General features: G+C 41.0%; 1 protein-coding gene across 9 annotated transcripts in view; it reads right to left on the bottom strand.

The window, feature by feature from the left end:
* ECT2L (epithelial cell transforming 2 like) overlaps window positions 1-17,831 on the bottom strand; it is a 79,173-nt gene that overhangs the window by 51,407 nt on the left and 9,935 nt on the right. For 4 of the 9 annotated variants that reach the window (XM_049902164.1, XM_049902194.1, XM_049902183.1 and 1 more), the window contains one exon: window positions 17,552-17,664. The exons of 3 other annotated variants lie outside the window; for them this stretch is intronic. In XM_049902164.1, the coding sequence (XP_049758121.1) occupies window positions 17,552-17,664 (113 nt within the window). Of the gene's footprint in view, window positions 1-7,127; window positions 17,523-17,551; window positions 17,665-17,831 lie in introns of those variants that run through there. 2 more of the 9 variants (XM_049902206.1, XM_049902236.1) reach the window with 2 other exon arrangements.

Below are 17,831 nucleotides of genomic sequence, written 5' to 3'. Positions count from 1 at the left end.
CATCATTTCTTCCATTTGCTTTTTTCTATCACCAAGGCCATATTTTCCAACTCAACTACTGATCCTTCTTCTTCGTTTCCAACTTCGTATTTCAGACAAAATAGAATTGCTTAAAATGAGCCTGTTGGCATGCCAATCCAGGGAAAGTGTGTGTGCAAGTGCGTATGTATTGGTTAAGTAGGAAGGCAAAGAATGAAATCGTGCATGTACTGCCATTATATAGTAACCACAGGCAGAAGTGTCCTTTGGGGATTTTCTCAGCCTTGATGGTAAAACGGTATGTAATAATAATAATCACCCTGTCCTTATATAGAGATTAACATTCAAACTGAATGAGACTGTGACCACACCAGTCATGGTTAATTTCCAGCTTAACTCCTCATTGCCCGAAGTAGGCTTCAGAATCATTTCACTAGCCCTTGAGATACCATTTACTATCATTTGACTATAGAATTATAAAAACCCAGACCAAACCCATTGCCATCCAGTCGATTCTGACTCATAGCAACCCTATAGGACAGAACAGAATTGCCCCATAGGGTTTCCAAGGAGTAGCGGTGGATTCAAACTGCCGACCTTTTGGTTAGCACCTAAGCTCTTAACTACTGCACCACCAGGGCTCCAGGAATTATAAAACAGAATAATAAAATAGGATACAAACTAGAAATATTTTCAGCCTCCTTTTCAAAGAAGGGCTCCAGAAACTGGGCTGAACAATTAGCCCAGAGAAAGCAGTATTTTCAGAAAATTTTTTCCCCACCTCTTACTTGCCCTATAGCTTCTCCTGTTCTACCCTCACAGAGCAAAAGAATTGAATGTGGTTTCCTTTTTAAAGTACACCTCAATTATACATTATTTTATATTCGTTCCTAATCTGCACTGTGACAAGGACACATTCAAGTATAATGAATCTTAAGCAAGAAGGAAGAAAAATGTTTCAGTCACATTAAAAAAAATCAGTACTTGGGCAGAAGAAGAACTAGAGTAGTTTGCAGTAATGACATCACGGCTCATTGTATTTTGGTTAATGTCACAGAATAAGTAATCCATGAAGAGAAATAACAATATGTAAGGAGACAATGAACAAAAAGTGCTTTGCTCATTTATTGTGACAAGGATAGTTTCATTTAAATAATTCATGGCAATGTTTTTGCAGTGTGCCGTTGAATGTACAATGTGTACTTTGCAAAAATAACAAAGGTTTAGTAATACAGTATTTGAATCTATTTCTCTGCTCTTAAATTTCTGATAAGAAGTAGAAAGATGCTGCCAAAACTGTAATGAAAATGATGGAGACAACAGCTTGGAAAAGTGTCCTGTACAGGGATGAGCGGGCTTAGCCAAGGTCCTGTTTTCCTGTCTAGGTAGAACTTCTTGTCTGGTGGTGTTGTAGAAACACTTTGTGTTGGTGAGCATCTACAGTCCTGTTCATGGCCCAGTTTCAGTCCCTTGTGCATGTTTTATTGGGGCTTCAAGGAGATGGCCAGGGGCAAGTGGAGCATACCCAACTGCAACCATAGGGATTGGTGCAAACCTTGAGTTGCATGGACAACGAGGCAAGTTGACAGTGGTCAAATATCACCAGTCATACCTCTGTGCCTTCAGATCTAACAATTCATCTTCAAGGGGTTTATTCTAAAATGCTAATTAAAGATATGTCTAAATTTTTCATCTCAATGTTGTTTATAATACCAAAACTAGGAAACAAGCCAAATATCTGAGAATAGATTGATTAGATAAATTACGGCATATTTATAAAAAGAAATAAATCTTCCAAGAAATAAGTAGACTGAACTGAGTAGAAATCCATGTGCTAATTTTAAATACCTCGAAGTACTGGGGAATTATAACAAAAATGTCTTAAAGCATAATTTATTTAAAAAGAAGGGTAATAAAAAAAGAAATCATCAGGTCACAGAAATGAAGGAGAAATACAGAGCAGTGAATGGGGCTGAAAATGAGATATTCACAGGAGTGTTACACCTCATCTCAATGACTGGGACTTTCTTACCGAGAAGAATTATGACCCCACAGGGAAGAAGCAAGGAAGCTTGATTCTGCTGGGCTATAAGAAGAAAGGCAGACCTTGGAGAAATTAGAAAAACAAGCCTTTAAGACACACAGCCACAAGATCCACATTAAAGATCTCTGAATATTAGAGACCCTGAGCTATGACATAAAACATAAAAGCGTGTGAAAAAATAAGATTTCCATAGGGTCCCCAGGAGAGGGAGATGCAAACATGACACCACTCTGTCTAGTCCCACAGCCCAAGACAGCTATCCTCCCCATGGAAAACAACCACCAAAATAAAACACCATGAGGGAAGGTCAGCAAATGAAACATACTGCAGATTTGTCACTTCAAGAACTGGAGAGAATAAAACAATCCAAAAGAGACTTTTAAAAAAGCATGTTTAAAAGTTCAAAGAGAAATCAAGGCAATAACAGGAGCGAATTAAAAAAAGGAATTTGGAAAAGAATAGACATTTTAGATGTTAAAAAAAAAAAGAATCTTTGAAATTTAAAGAAAAGTAAATAAGTAGGTTGGATAATAGACTAGAAGAATAAGAAGAGAATATTGGTGAATCTTAACGAAGATCTAGACCATGGAATACTATATAGTCATTAAAAATAGTGATGAAATTTAAAGACTTCTAACTTGGGATCATGCACACTTGTCCATAAGTGAGCTTTATGGAGCATATGAACGTCTTAAAATGTGTGATTAGATTTCTAAAAGGAGTCCTGAAAAGTCATCCAGTCAAAATCCTATGGATCACAACGGTCCAATCCTGTTGTGCATGGGGTTGCCATGGTCAGGCGGACGACTTGATGGCAACTAACAACAATGCAAGTCTCACTCACTGTTTTTCATAAATTTTTCTTAACCATTCTTGCCCTTTTCTTTTTTTTTTTTCCATATTATCTTTAGAATCAGTTTGTCAAGGTCCATAAGAGAATCCTATTCAGGAATTTATACTGGGATTGAATTGAATTTGAGATTAATTTGTAGGCAATCAGCATCTTTAAACATGGGACGTCTCTCCATATATATATGTTTTTTCAGTATCCCTTAATAGAAATTTGTACTTGTCTTTTTGGTTTTATGCAACACATATATCTAGTTTAGACAACACACATAAGGAAACAGAGCTGAAGAAGGGAAAGAGAGCCCTGGTAACATTGGCTGAATCCAGGGATCTAGCCATACTTAAAACTACATAAATCTTGAGTTAGTAAATTGCCATTTGTTCATAAGCTGATTGGAATTAAATTTCTGTTACTTGCTTTTGAAAATATTCTGACTATGACTTCAAAAGAATACATAGAGAAAACGGGAGGAAGGATGATCAACTGTGGAGCCACTGGGTGGGTTTGAGCTGCCAACCTTTCAGTAAGCAGCCAAGGGCTGAACTGTTGTACCCCCAGGGCTCCTTGACATATATACATACACACACTCATACACAAATTTGTTGTTGTCATCAAGTCGATTCCAACTCATAGCTACCCCATGTATGAAGAATAGAACAGCTCCATATATATAAATCAAACCAAATCTATTGCCATTGAGTCAATTCCGATTCACAGTGACCCTGTAGGACAGAGTAGAACTGCCCCATAGGGTTTCCAAAAAGCACGTGGTGGCTTTGAACTGCTAACCTATTGGCTAGAAACTGAGCTCTTAATACTGCGCCACCAGGGCTCCACTCCATGGTGTGTGTGTATATGTATACATATATGAGTGCATATATGTACCTATGTGTGTGTATATATATATACATATATATGTATGTGTGTGTGTGTATATATATATATATACATACACTTGTTGTTGTTAGGTGCAGTCCAGTCAGTTTTGACTCATAGTGACCCTACATACAAGAGAACAAAACACTGCCTGGTCCTGCACCATCCTCACAATTGTTATGCTTGAGCCCATTGTTGCAGCTACTGTGTCAATCCACCTTGTTGAAAGTCTTCCTCTTTTTCTCTGATCCTCTATTTTACCAAGCATGGTGTCCTTCTCCAGGGACTGGCCCCTCCTGGTAACATGTCCAAAGTGTGTGAGACAAAGTCTCACCATCCTTGCTTCTGTAACCAACAGGGTTAAACTCTTCATCCTTCTGAAATGTAACCTACGGGGTTAAACTGTTCCCCCCTCCCCTTTCCTTCCATCACAGCCAGGCACTCTGAGTTCCTGATAAGACATTTCTGTGTAACAATGCAAGGTCGTCTTACTGCTTCTTTGCTCAAGGCCACTTTACTACTAATCAACCTCTCCCACCCACTCCCCACCCCCATTCAGACAGGAGCAATAAGCCATAAAGCTGGCCTTAGATAAACTTCATGTGTCATACCCCCCACCGGCCAACTAATTAACATGTATGGAGGTACAGTGGTCATATTGCACCCTCACTGTACCCCAAAAACTGTACCCCAATACATGTTAATTCATTCCTGAAATTGCCCGAACATTCCCAGAAACTTCATGAATTATGCATCTATTCCCTATCCAGAACCCTGTAACTGCCCTAAAATCCCCAGCATCGGGGAGCTTGATTTGAGATTTACTCTCTGAGCTCCTTGCTTGACCAGCTTGCAATAAAGCCTGCGTTCTCTTTCTCAAAGGTCTGGTGTTTCTCAATTGACTCAAGGGGTCATACCAGGCAAGACCCATTCCCACTGGCTTACAAATTCTGGCACCCCACATGGGACACTTATTCTGCTTCTGACTTAGGCTGCCTGGCTCCTGGGAGCACCTCCAGCCACTAGGCACAACCACTGTAAGCACTGACTGATTTCTCCAGGAGGTGATGGCGGAACCAACCTTCAGGGCCAGAGCTGCACCCAGACCCACGGCAACCCACTTTTTTGAGATTGAGAAATGGACGCTGGGTAAGGATCCTAATCCGGTGAGTACTGTGTGAATGGTATCATAAGTACCTAATGGCTTCCGAGGGGGCAAGTGACTTAGGAGCCAGGGGTGAGCCCGAGAGAGCTGCCATTTCTGTCAGAATCTGGGTGAGGCTGATACTGTTCCAATCGTAAGAAACCCTTGTTGCACGTTGATCATTGTGGTTTTAGTACTCCTGGTTTTTCTGGTTTTAGCCTAGGTCCTGGTTTTTCTGGTTTTGGCCTAGGCTCAGGTATGAGGAACACACAAGATATACCAAAGTGCAGTCCCCTAGGATGCATCCTAACTGATTGGGATTTTTTTAGTTATGATCCTATGAAAAAAGATAGGATGAAGTTTTTCTGCATCATTGCATGGCCACAATATCAGCTGGCTGACGGGGAACATTGGCTCCAAAATGGTTCCCTAAATTATAATACTATTCTCCAGTTAGATTTGTTTTGCACTCGGGAGGGTAAATGTAATGAGAAAATGTATGTTGATGCCTTTATGTCCTTGTATAACAATTTTTTTATAACAATAAAAACATTCAAAAGCAATGTAAAATTATGGTTAAAACTGAGGTAAAGAGAAAAAAGGTCTCTGATTTCCCAGGGGAAGATGATCTTTCCCCTCTTCCTCCGCCATCAGCCCCACTCTTGTATTTGCTGGAACCGCCTGGGATGGCTGAGCCTGGGATGGCTGAGCCAACCTCAGAAATGGTTTCCTTAATACACATGTGAGGTGGCGCAACTTTTGGACAGGGGACTTCCCTACCCAAAACAGGACAACAGGCAACAGGGCATTATCCACCAAGACAAGTTCCTACCAGACAGGAGGAAAATAGAATCCTGGGATTAATCTGGGTACACACTCCATTCTCTACATCTGATTTGTTCAATTGGAAAAACAATCTCCCTCCTTATCAAGAGGACCCAAAACATATGGCAGGTCTTTTTACTTCCATTTTTGCCACCCATTGCCCTACCTGGGCTGACTGTCAGGCATTCTTGAATATTCTTTTGAGCCTGGAGCAGCAGAGATTAGTCTTAGGATATGCCAGGAAAGAAGCAGAGCACCTCCATCAGCTTGATTTAGCACTACCTTGATTTAGCACTACCTTCTTCTGAGCCTGGCTGGGACTCTAATGACACTCTGGGAAATGGCAGGCTCAACCATTTTCAGAGTTGTCTTATCGCAGGGTTGAAAGGAGGTGCTCCAAAACAAAAAAATATAAATAAGGTCTATGAGGTCCATCAAGGACCAGCTGAGAATCAATCTACCTTCCTTGAAAGAATTTTTGCTGCATTCTGACAATATACAGATGTAGAGCCAGAAAATGCAAAATGCAGACAGAATGCAAAAATGATAAACATGGTATGCATTGGGCAAAGTGCAGTAGACATTAGAAAGAAGTTACAAAAGGCTGAGGTGAGTCTAGCTCTGAGCCTTGCACAATTAGTTGAAATAGCCTTTAAAGTGTATACCAAAAAAGACTAGGTCTAGGAAAAGAAAGAAACCCAGAAATTCAAACAGCAAGCAACTTTCCTCACAGCAGCTCTGGCTTGGGGGCCTTTTGAACCAGGCCAACAAGTCCGTCTGAAGAACAACTCCCCTGGGCATTGTCAAGAAGCCTACCCCACTAGGCCAAAATCAGTATACTTGTTGTAAACAGGAGGGTCACTGAGAGAAGGAATGTCTGAACCAGAAACCCAGCCAAAGCCCAGTTGCCGCTGAGATGTTTCAATCTGCCCATCCTGAAGATTCAGACCGATGAGGACCGGGGCCATTCACCCACCTCCAAGTTTCATCTACCAAGCCCCTGGTTACATTAAAGGCGGGAAAAAACCTTGTAGATTTTCTTGTTGATACAGGAGCGACCTATTCTGTTTTGAATCACCTGAAAGGATCACTTTCTCCCCAAACTATGAAAGTAGTCAGGGTAACAGGGAAGCCTTCTACAAGACCCTTTCTACAGCTTATGGAATGTCAGGTAGGAGAAACCTCCTTGACTCATAGCTTCCTATATTTGCCAGAATGTCCTATCCCGTTGCTTGGATGGGATCTGCTATCAAAACTAAATGCTCAGATAGCTTTTCGGAAGGAAAACAGCCTGCAGGTCCCACCTGAAAACAGACGGACACTCCAAGCCTCCCGGTTAGCTTTATGCCCTAGCCGCATGGAGTCCTCCCCTGAAATACCAGAAGAAATTATAAATGCTGTTAACCCACCAGTCTGGAGCCAGGCCGAGGGGAAGTTGCAACAAGGGTCTTAACAACTGGGTCCTTGAAAAAGACCGGTAGCATATTTTTCTAAACTTCTAGATCCAGTCCCTCAGGGATGGCCAGCCTGTCTTAGAACGGTAGCAGCGACTTGCCTCCTTTTAGCTGAAGCTGAAAAGTTTACCTAAGGTCTGCCTGTGACTGTGTTTGTGCCTCATGCAGTTCTCACCATACTAAAACGGAAAGGCAGGCTCTGGCTCACAGCAGGCCAAATGGCCCGCTACCAAGCTCAGCTCCTCGACAATCCGGAGGTCACACTCAAGGTAACTTCTACCCTGAACCCAGCCAGCCTGTTACCGACAAACCCCCAGGGTAAGCTGGCTCAAGGCTGCCTCCAAACTACGAAGAAGTCTATCCAGTCAGCTGGACTTGTTCCACCAGCCCATTTCAGATCCAGACTTAACCCTATATAACTTCCAAAAACAGTCCCAAATTACACTATTAGAGATCTCAAACAAACAGCTGAACGGAGAGCAACAATAGATTTTCATAAATAGCCCTTATAAAACAGAGAAAACATCAGAAGCTACAAAACACTCCTTAATAAAAATCATTCCCAGGTTCAGTCTGCCCACAATGATCAGAAGCCACAACGGATCTCACTTCACCTCACTGTGCTAATGAAACCACCTACTAACTCCCAGAGGAAAAAAAGACAAACCCAAGCCTCAAACAACTCTGACGAAGATGGACGGGACTTAACTGGAACAGGAATAATCCCACAACTGAAACTGGCAATGGCTGGTTTATCATTCGAATTTTTCCTCAGCTTGCAGCTCTTCAAGACGCCATGTTAGGCATAACAGAAACTATTCACATCCTTTCCAAAACTACCAGCTGAGCCATAAAAGCCCAGCAAACTTCCTTAAATTCCCTGTTTGGGTTGTAATGGACTACTGTATTGCCCTTGACTATATCTTAACTGAAGAAAGTGGGGGTCTGCACCATAGCCAATAACTCCTGCTGCACCTGGATAAACACCAGCCATGAAGTAGAAGTCAATCTCTACAACTTAGAACAAATCGCCAGCTGGACGAGTCCCCTTCACCTACCCACTGCTGGAGAAACACTTTCTGATTGGTGGACATAGATAACTTCCCTGTTGTGGCTCTGGCCTCTTGTTACTCCATTGATTATTCTTTTACTAATCTGTCTGTTTTCGCCCTGCCTCTTAAACTGTCTTACCAGGTTCATTCAAAATCGCCTAGCAGCTGTGAACATCATGATGTTTCAGACATTTGACCCCATTCCTCTTAACGAACCTCAGATCCTACAGTGGACGTGCTTACACCAGTCAGTAAGCTCAAAAGTTCCGGAGGTCTGAACCACAACGTACATATTAACTCGTCTTCCTTGTAGGTGTGTGGATGTTATCCTATCACTGACAGCATTGTACTTCAGGATAGATCTTGAAATGTTCTTTTTGATGATGAATGTGACGCCATTCCTCTTCAATTTGTCATTCCTGGCATACTAGACCATATGATTGTCCAATTCAAAATGGCAAATGCCAGTCCATTCAACTCACTAATGCCTAGGATATCGATGTTTATGTGTTTTATTTCATTTTTGACAACTTCCAATTTTCCTAGATTCATACTTCGTACATTCCATGTTCCAATTATTAATGGACGTTTGCAGCTGTTTCTTCTCATTGTGAGTCGTGCCACATCAACAAATGAAGGTCCTGAACTCTTGACTCCATCCAAGTCATTAAGGCCAACTCTAGTTTGAGGAGGCAACCGTTCCCCAGTCATATTTTGAGTGTCTTCAACCTGAGGGTTTCATCTTTTGGCACTACATCAGACAATGTTCCACTGCAATTCATAAGGTTTTCATTGGCCAATTTTTTCAGAAGCAGACTGCTAGGTCCTTCTTCCTACTCTGTCTTAGCCTAGAAGTGCCACTGAAACCTGTCCAAGGGTGGCCCTGCTGGTATTTGAAATACCAGTGGTAAAACTTCAGTCTCACAGTAACACACAAGCCACTGCAGTGTGACAAATGGTCAGACACATAGTAGATATATATATCTATATATATCACATAATGGCAGGTAGTGCTAAGTGCTATAAAGAGAAGTTGAACATTTTAAAAGGGTAGCGGCAGCACTGCTTATTCACAAAATGAAAAATGAGAGTTTCAAGCGCATGGATCTTGCCAATGACCTTTCTACCATCCACTCTCTCTCCCTCTCCTTCCCCCTCCCACCAACCAATAAAGCAGCTTTGGGGTTTGGTTTCTTCTTTCCTTTTAAATTTAAAAATTTTTCTTTCTTTCTTAGCTTCATCCACCCCTAAAATCATCCCAACAACTAATACTAATATTTAATATGGTTACCCATAACCAACTGATTTATCTGAGGAAACAGGAACGTGTCCAGAATACTGGGCTTTGGAAGAAGGAAATGTAAGGGTGATCCAGATTTCTAGACTTATCTTGGATAATGAGGAAACTAATTTTAGATACACATGTACAGTAAATCTTTGAATGCTCCCCCCGCCACCACCTCCACACAGAAACAGTCTCCTCTCAAATGTATGTTCAGTAAACCAGGTTGATGTGGCTGTTCTGTCAAAATTAACCCAGAAGTATGTTGTCTCTGAGAAATTGTAAACTAGATTTTCTTGTAGACATAACTGAGAGAGATATTCTCAACTCAGTCCCTCCAGAGGCTGTTGAATAAAGTGGGTGGGTGTACTGAAAGACGAGTGGGGGCCAGAAGGTGTCCTCTCTTAAACAGACATTTACTGAGACAGAAAAGGCCACATGAAACAGAGACTACATCATCCTGAGACCAGAAGAACTGGATGGTGCCCAGCTACAACCGATGACTGCCCTGACAGGGAACACAACAGAGAACCCCTGAGGGAGCAGGAGAACAGTGGGATGCAGACTCCAAATTCTCATAAAAAGACCAGACTTAATGGTCTGACTGAGACTAGAAGGACCCCGGTGGTCATGGCCCCCAGACCTTCTGTTGGCCAAGGATGGGAAACATTCCCAAAGCCAACTCTTCAGACATGGATTGGACTGGACAATGGGTTGGAGAGGGATGCTGGTGAGGAGTAAGCTTCTTGGATCAGGTGGACACTTGAGACTGTATTGGCATCTCCTGCCTGGAGGGGAGATGAGAGGATGGGGGGCGGCTAGAAGCTGGCAAAATGGACACAAAAAGAGAGAGTGGAATGAGAGAGCAGGCTGTCTCGTTAGGGGCAGAGTAATTGGGAGTATGTAGCAAGGTGTATATAAGTTTTTATGTGAGAGAATGACTTGATTTGTAAACTTAAAGCACAATAAAAATTATTAAAAAAATAAAAACTATATATATATGTATATACATTTACTGGTACATTTTTCTGCCTGCCATTCCAATTTCTAGTCTGCTCTGATGTTGACGAGTGACATTAGTTCACCCTTCATGGGCTGTTTGTGATCTTTTTCTTCCCCAACGTGCACACAAGCACAAGACAATTTATCCTTCTCTTGGAATGCACTTGCCTGAAATGCTGCCCCACCCACCTAGGAAAGCTACAAGTTTGAACAGCTCCAGCCCTGGAATAAAGGCCTTTGTATAAAGTGTTACCTGCTGAGCAGAGGCAGTTTGAAACTGGTTCCACCAGTGTGGCAAGAAGACTGATTCAAACTTCTCCTATGTTTCTCCAACCCTGACAGACACAAACACCTCGGTTTCCTTTAAGGAGTCACAGGAAAGGCCAACCTAGTCAAGTTTCAGGGTAAAGACACTGCTGGAAACTACATTAGATATGTGGACCTATAATCATAATGTATTGGGGGAAATGCCATGATGGAGGGCTTCCCGGGAGAGGTGACATTTGAGTTGAGATGAGAGGGAGAGTTTGTCAGAAGGATCATTTAGGAAGCTGAACTTTGAAAAATGTCTTAAATATCATAAAATTCCATTTAAGAAATCTTAAAACTTGACAAATGGAATAATCAGGACAGAAAAGAAAAATCATAGGTATCTATATATCTCATAGAGATTAGAGGTTAAATGGAAACTTTTAAAGAAAATTATGACAACGTATTTCCCAATCCTGTAATATCCTGTTTAAGCTTTATTACTGTAACTGCCTGAAATAAAACAAAGTTGTTCAGAAATTATTAAATACCTAAAACAATGGCTTCTCTGACTTGAAAAAGGTATTGCACAAATACAGGCCAGTTTATATGTAAAGATTTCAGGCATTGAAATAATGCTAACTTCTCTCATTAACAAGTTTATTCACAGTTATGGGGGAACAGGACTAAGGGAAAAAAAAAAACATGATTCAAAAGAAAAATTTAATAATTAAAGGATAATTGCACTGCTACCATATGACTCAGCAATTTCACTCCCAGGTATACACCCATGAGAAATAAAAACACCCATATATAAAAACTTGCACACAGATATTCATAGCAGCACTATTCTCAATAGTTAAAAGGTGGAAACAACTCAAGTGTCTACTCAACTGATGAATGGGTAAATAAAATGTGGAATATCCAGACAATGGAATATTATTTGGCAATAAAAAGGAACGAAGTACTCATATATGCAAAAAAAATGGATGACCCTTGAGAACATTATGCTAAGTGAAAGAAGGCAGTCACAGCAGACCAAATATTGTATGATTCCATTGATATGAAAAGTCCAGATTAGGTAAATGTGTAGAGACAGAAAGTAGATTAGTGACTGAGTACCTAGGGCAGGGGGAAGGGAAAGATAGGGAGTGATTACTTAATGGCTGTGGAGTTTCTTTTTGGGGTGATGAAAATGTCTCAAACTTAGATTGTGGTGATCCTTGCACAACCGTGTGAATGTATTAAAACCATTGAACTGCACTCTTTAAGTGGTGAATTTTATTGTGTGTGAATTATATCTTAACAGAGATATTTTTAAAATTTGATTGTACTAACTTCAATCAAAAAGGAAAAAAAAACTGAGCTGGGCTTGTAGATTTAACTAAAATTAAGCACAGCTCAACTGGATTAGATTCCTGCCACTCTACTACGTTTGGTGTTGGTAGGTCTCTGTAGGAAAGAAGAAATGGCAGACCAAAAGTGATGGGAGGAAAATGTATATTAAAGACTTAAGCAGACTTTGAGAATGAACTAATATTCAACAACAGCAACCATCACTACAGATTAAAGATAGGTTCACCATGCCAAATCTAGAGTTCAGAAGTTAATATGTAATTTCCCCTGTAATCAGCAGCCCAGAATATGTAATAACAGCTTCATGAAACTATGAAATAGGTACATCTCTTTGCAGAAACACAACTGCTATCAAACAAAGCAATTTCACTCAACACTCTAGTTTCATATTTTTTTCTGAGTGAAAGAAGAATTCAGGATGTAATTTCCAGTGACAAAATGTCAGGTCTAATGTTAATCTAAGGAGCACTGGTGGCACAATGATTAAGCACTCAGCTGCTAACCGAAAGTTTGGCAGTTCAATTCCACCAGCTGCTCCAGGGAAGAAAAGACATGCGACCTGCTCCTGTAAAGATTAACTCATTGCCGTCGAGTTGATTTCTACTCATAGCAACCCTGTAGGGCAGAGTAGAACTTCCCCATAGGGTTTCCAAGGCTGTAATCTTTACAGAAGTAAACTGGTACTTCTTTCTCTCGTGGAATGGCTAGTGGGCTTGAACTGCCGACCTTTCGTTAGCATGCCAACACTTAACCACTGTGCCATCAGGATTCCCCTGTAAAGATTAAATACCCAAACCCATTGCCATCGAGTTGATTCAGACTCATACCAACCCTATAGGGCAGAGTAGAACTGCTCCTTAGGGTTTCCAAGGCTATAAATCTTTATGGAGGCAGACCAACAAATCTTTCTTCCATGGAGTGGCTGGTGGGTTCAAACCACTGACTTCTTGTTCAGCACTGTGCCACCACGGCTCCTTCTCGTAAAGATTACAGCCTAGGAAACCCTATGGGGCAGTTCTACTTTGTCCTATGGGGTCACTATAAGTTGGAGTCAATTCAATGGCACACAACGACAAATGAGTCAGAATGGACTCAATGCCATTGCGTCAATTCCGACTCATAGTGACCCTATCTATGACAGAAGGAAACGCTGCCTAGTCCTACACCATGCTCACAATCTTTGCTATGTTTGAGCCCATTGTTGTAGACACTGTGTCAATTCATCTCCTTGAGGGTCTTCCTCTTTTTCCTTTACTGTATACTTTACCAAGCATGATGTCCTTCCTTAGGGACTGATCCCTCCTGATAACACGTCCAAAGTACATATTGAGACAAAGTCTTGCCATCCCCACTTCTAATGAGCATTCTGGCTCTGCTTCTCCCAAAACAGTTATGTTTGTTCTTCTGGCAGTCCATGGTATAATAATCTTTGCTAACACCATAACTCAAAGGGATCAATTCTTCTTCCTTCTTCCCTATTCATTGTCCAGGTTTTGAAACCATGTAAGGTGATTGAAAATACCTTACCTTGGATCAGGCACACCTTAGTCCTCAAAGTGACATCTTTGCTTTTTAGAGGTCTTTTGCAGCAGATTTGCCCAATGCGCTCCCACGAGCATTGACTGTGGATCCAAGGAAAATGAAATCCTTGCAAACTTCAGTCTTTTCTCCATTTATCATGATGTTGCTTATTGGTCCAGTTGTGAGGTTTTTTTTTTCTTTATGTTGAGGTGTAATCCATACTAAAGGCTGTAGTCTTTGATCTTCATAAGTAAGTGTTTCAAGTCTTCTTCACTTACAGCAAGCAAGGCTGTGTCATCTGCATAACGCAGGTTGTTACTGAGTCTTCCTCCAATCCTGATGCTACAGCCCTCTTCATATAGTCCAGCTTCTCACATTATTTGCTCAGCATACAGATTAAGTATGGTGAAAAGATACAATCGGCCTCAAAATATACCACAAGATCTCTAATGACCTCCAGTGGTTACAGCTAAAATTGCTTGGTATATGACACGTAAGACTGTAACATGGCATTCCACAAAGTGATTCCAGATGTGATTAGTTATTTTCTTATCTTGAAAGCTGCAGTGTTTGAATAAAAGGAAACCTAGCCAATGTCTGCCATAAAAAGCTTTATAAGCCTTCACCTAAGTGCCTATTTTTCTGTGATCTGTCTTTGCAGCCTCTTCAAACACAGCCAGGAATGTATCTCTCTCTCCAGTGACTCCATCAGGGAGACTCAGTTAACAATCCTCTATGCAACCACAGCTGTAAGCTGACAACAGAAGTGAGTGAGTAAGTGGACATGAAGAAATGGCTGACCAAAAGAGATGGGCAGGAAGAAGTGTAACAAAGGGTGGGAGGCAAGTATTACAAACTAACATAAGCCAATTTGGTCATCACAACTTATAGATACTATTCAGTAACCACCTATGAAGTTTGAAGGTTAGCCTTTCCCACAACCTCACCACCAGGTTATAATGAAAGCAACTAACACCTAATTTAGCTTCACTAAACAAATATAATTCTACAGGGAAAATATTAAACGACGCAGAAAGCATCAAAAGAAGATGGAAGGAATACACAGAGTCATTATACCAAAAAGAATTAGCCGATGTTCAACCATTTCAAGAGGTGGCATATGATCAGGAACCGATGATACTGAAGGAAGAAGTCCAAGTTGCTCTGAAGGCATTGGCAAAAAACAAGGCTCTGGGAATCGATGGAATATCAATTGAGATGTTTCAACAAACAGATGCAGCACTGGAGGTGCTCACTCGTCTATGCCAAGAAATAGGGAAGACAGCTTCCTGGCCAACTGACTGGAAGAGATCCATATTTATGCCTATTCCCAAGAAAGGTGATCCAACCGTATGTGGAAATTATAGAACAATATCATTAATATCACATGCAAGCAAAATTTTGCTGAAGATCATTCAAAAACGGCTGCAGCAGTATATTGACAGGGAACTGCCAGAAATTCAGGCTGGTTTCAGAAGAGGATGTGGAACCAGGGATATCATTGCTGATGTCAGATGGATCCTGGCTGAAAGCAGAGAATACCAGAAGGGTGTTTACCTGTGTTTTATTGACTATGCAAAGGCATATGACTGTGTGGATCATAACAAACTATGGATAGCATTGCGGAGAATGGGAATTCCAGAACAATTGTGCTCATAAGGAACCTTTACATAGATCAAGAGGCAGTTGTTCAGACAGAACAAGGTGATCCTGATTGGTTTAAAGTCAGGAAAGGTGTGCATCAGGGTTGTATTCTTTCACCAGGCCTATTCAATCTGTATGCTGACCAAATAATCCGAGAAGCTGGAGTATATGAAGAAGAACGGGGCATCAGGGTTGGAGGAAGGCTCATTCACAACCTGCTTTATGCAAATGACAGAACCTTGCTTGCTGAAATGAAGAGGACTTGAAGCACTTGCTAATGAAGATTAAAGACCACAGCCTTCAATATGGATTGCACCTCAACATAAAGAAAACAAAAATCATCACAACTGGACCAATGCGCAACATCATGATAAACAGAGAAAAGATCGAAGCCGTCAAGGATTTCATTTTACTTGGATCCACAATCAACAGCCATGGAAGTAGCAGTCAAGAAATCAAAAGACGCATTGCATTGGGTAAATCTGCTGCAAAGGACCTCTTTAAAGTGTTGAAGAGCACAGATGTCATCTTAAAGACTAAGGTATGCCTGACCAAGCCATGGTATTTTCAATCACATCATATGCATGTGAAAGCTCGTCAATGAATAAGGAAGACCGAAGAAGAATTGATGCCTTTGAATTGTGGCCTTGGTGAAGAATATTGAATATACCATGGACTGCCAAAAGAACAAACAAATTTGTCTTAGAAAAAGTACAACCAGAATGCTCCTTAGAAGCAAGGATGGCAAGACTGCATCTTACATACTTTGGACATGTTGTCAGGAGGGATCAGTCCCTGGAGAAGGACATCATGCTTGGCAGAGTACAGGGTCAGCGGAAAAGAGGAAGACCCTCAATGAGGTGGATTGGCACAGTGGCTGCAACAATGAGCTCAAGCATAACGATTGTAAGGATGGCGCAGGACCGGGCAGTGTTTCATTCTGATGTGCATAGGGTTGCTATGAGATGGAACTGACTCAATGGCACCTAACAACAGCAACAAACAAATATAATAAGCCCAAATCACTCCATGCAGTCTTCTCTGTAGGCTTAGTGAAGTCCCAGCTCTCTGCCTTTTGGGTCAAAGTTTCATTCAATTCAAATGATAGTCCAGAAACAGAATTCTGTTGTCTTTGTTGTTGACCTCAGGCTACCAGGAGTCTTCCAGTCTGACACAAGGTTGTTTATTTGGAGATGAAGCCTACAGCACTATCCTGACAGGCACCTGCTACAGGCTTGGCTGAATTCTTCTATAAGGTATAGGCATGCCAGAGAGTTCTCTAGAATATTTTTGCCAACCCAGACATCTTGAATACTTTTTTAATTTTACCAAAGACAGCCTATTTCTAACATTCATCTGACTAGTTAACAAGTCACTGATTGCTCTGATAACAACTAATTTCTGATATTTCCTATGTTATTAGTAAAGTGGAACCCCAGTTGCGCAGTAGTTAAGAGCTCGGCTACTAACCAAAAGGAGGGCAGTTCGAATCCACTAGCCACTCCTTGGAAATCCTATGGGGCAGTTCTACTCTATCCTACAGGGTCATTATGAATAGGAATCGACTCAATGGCAATGAGTTTGGTTTTGGTTTTATTAGTAAAGTGGTGATAATGAAGATACTATGACCTTTCCAATATTGTGCTAAATAATACTTTGGAGTATAAATTCCTGATCAGGGTACTGTCTGCCTCTAGGTATAATTTCAGCTAACACAGTCAAATGTCACACTGTCTGTGCTGAAGTGTTTCAAAGTAAATTACAAGCATAACCACAAGTGGCAACAAGAAGGATTAGAGCAAGGACCTATCCACAATCATGGACCACTGTTATACAAGTCTCGCCCATATTCCTAAATGTGTTGGCGGCATCACTTCTCATGTATTTTCAGATCTAGCCATTCATTTAACAAATATTTATGGAACACTTACGGTATGTACCAGACATCCATTTGGGATATAGTGTCTGTCTGGTAGTTCCAAGGAGAATGGACTGTACTAACAGAATATTAAAAATTCAGTGGCTAAAGCAATTTACAAGTTTTTGCAAAAGCTAAAAAGCCCTCCGTGGCATGGAGGTATTAAAGACCCCCAAAGCTTCATTTCACCCCCAAGGAAGAAGCAGCACTTGAAGAGCCTGACTGTAGACTTTAAAATACCAATCGCTTAATTTTTTTTCCTAGGGAGGAAAAACCCTTAAATGTTATGTAGCATTTTACTGAATTTTATTTTCTTTAGGAAACAATGATAACTGTGTCATCAGGCTACTTTTACCTTAATTGTGACTTAGTGCATCGTAAAAAAATCGTGAATAAGAATTCTCGGCGTTGCTTGTTAGTCCAGAGGTCAAACCAATGACTTATAAGGGCAACTCTTTCCTGAAAGAGCTATAAGAACAAAAAACATTTTGCTATACAGTGCAATATAGTCCTAGTTGCTAAGCAATCCTGAGGCAATCTGCTAACAATCTGACAGCTAATGTTTGCACAGCACGTTAAGTTAACAAAGCACTTTCACATATGTAGTGGGGGTCTCTGCGTCAGCTTAAACTGTT

The sequence above is a fragment of the Elephas maximus genome, chromosome 1 (assembly GCF_024166365.1).
Source record: "Elephas maximus indicus isolate mEleMax1 chromosome 1, mEleMax1 primary haplotype, whole genome shotgun sequence".
Lineage (NCBI taxonomy): Eukaryota > Metazoa > Chordata > Mammalia > Proboscidea > Elephantidae > Elephas > Elephas maximus.
This window is presented reverse-complemented; position numbering and strand designations above follow the sequence as displayed.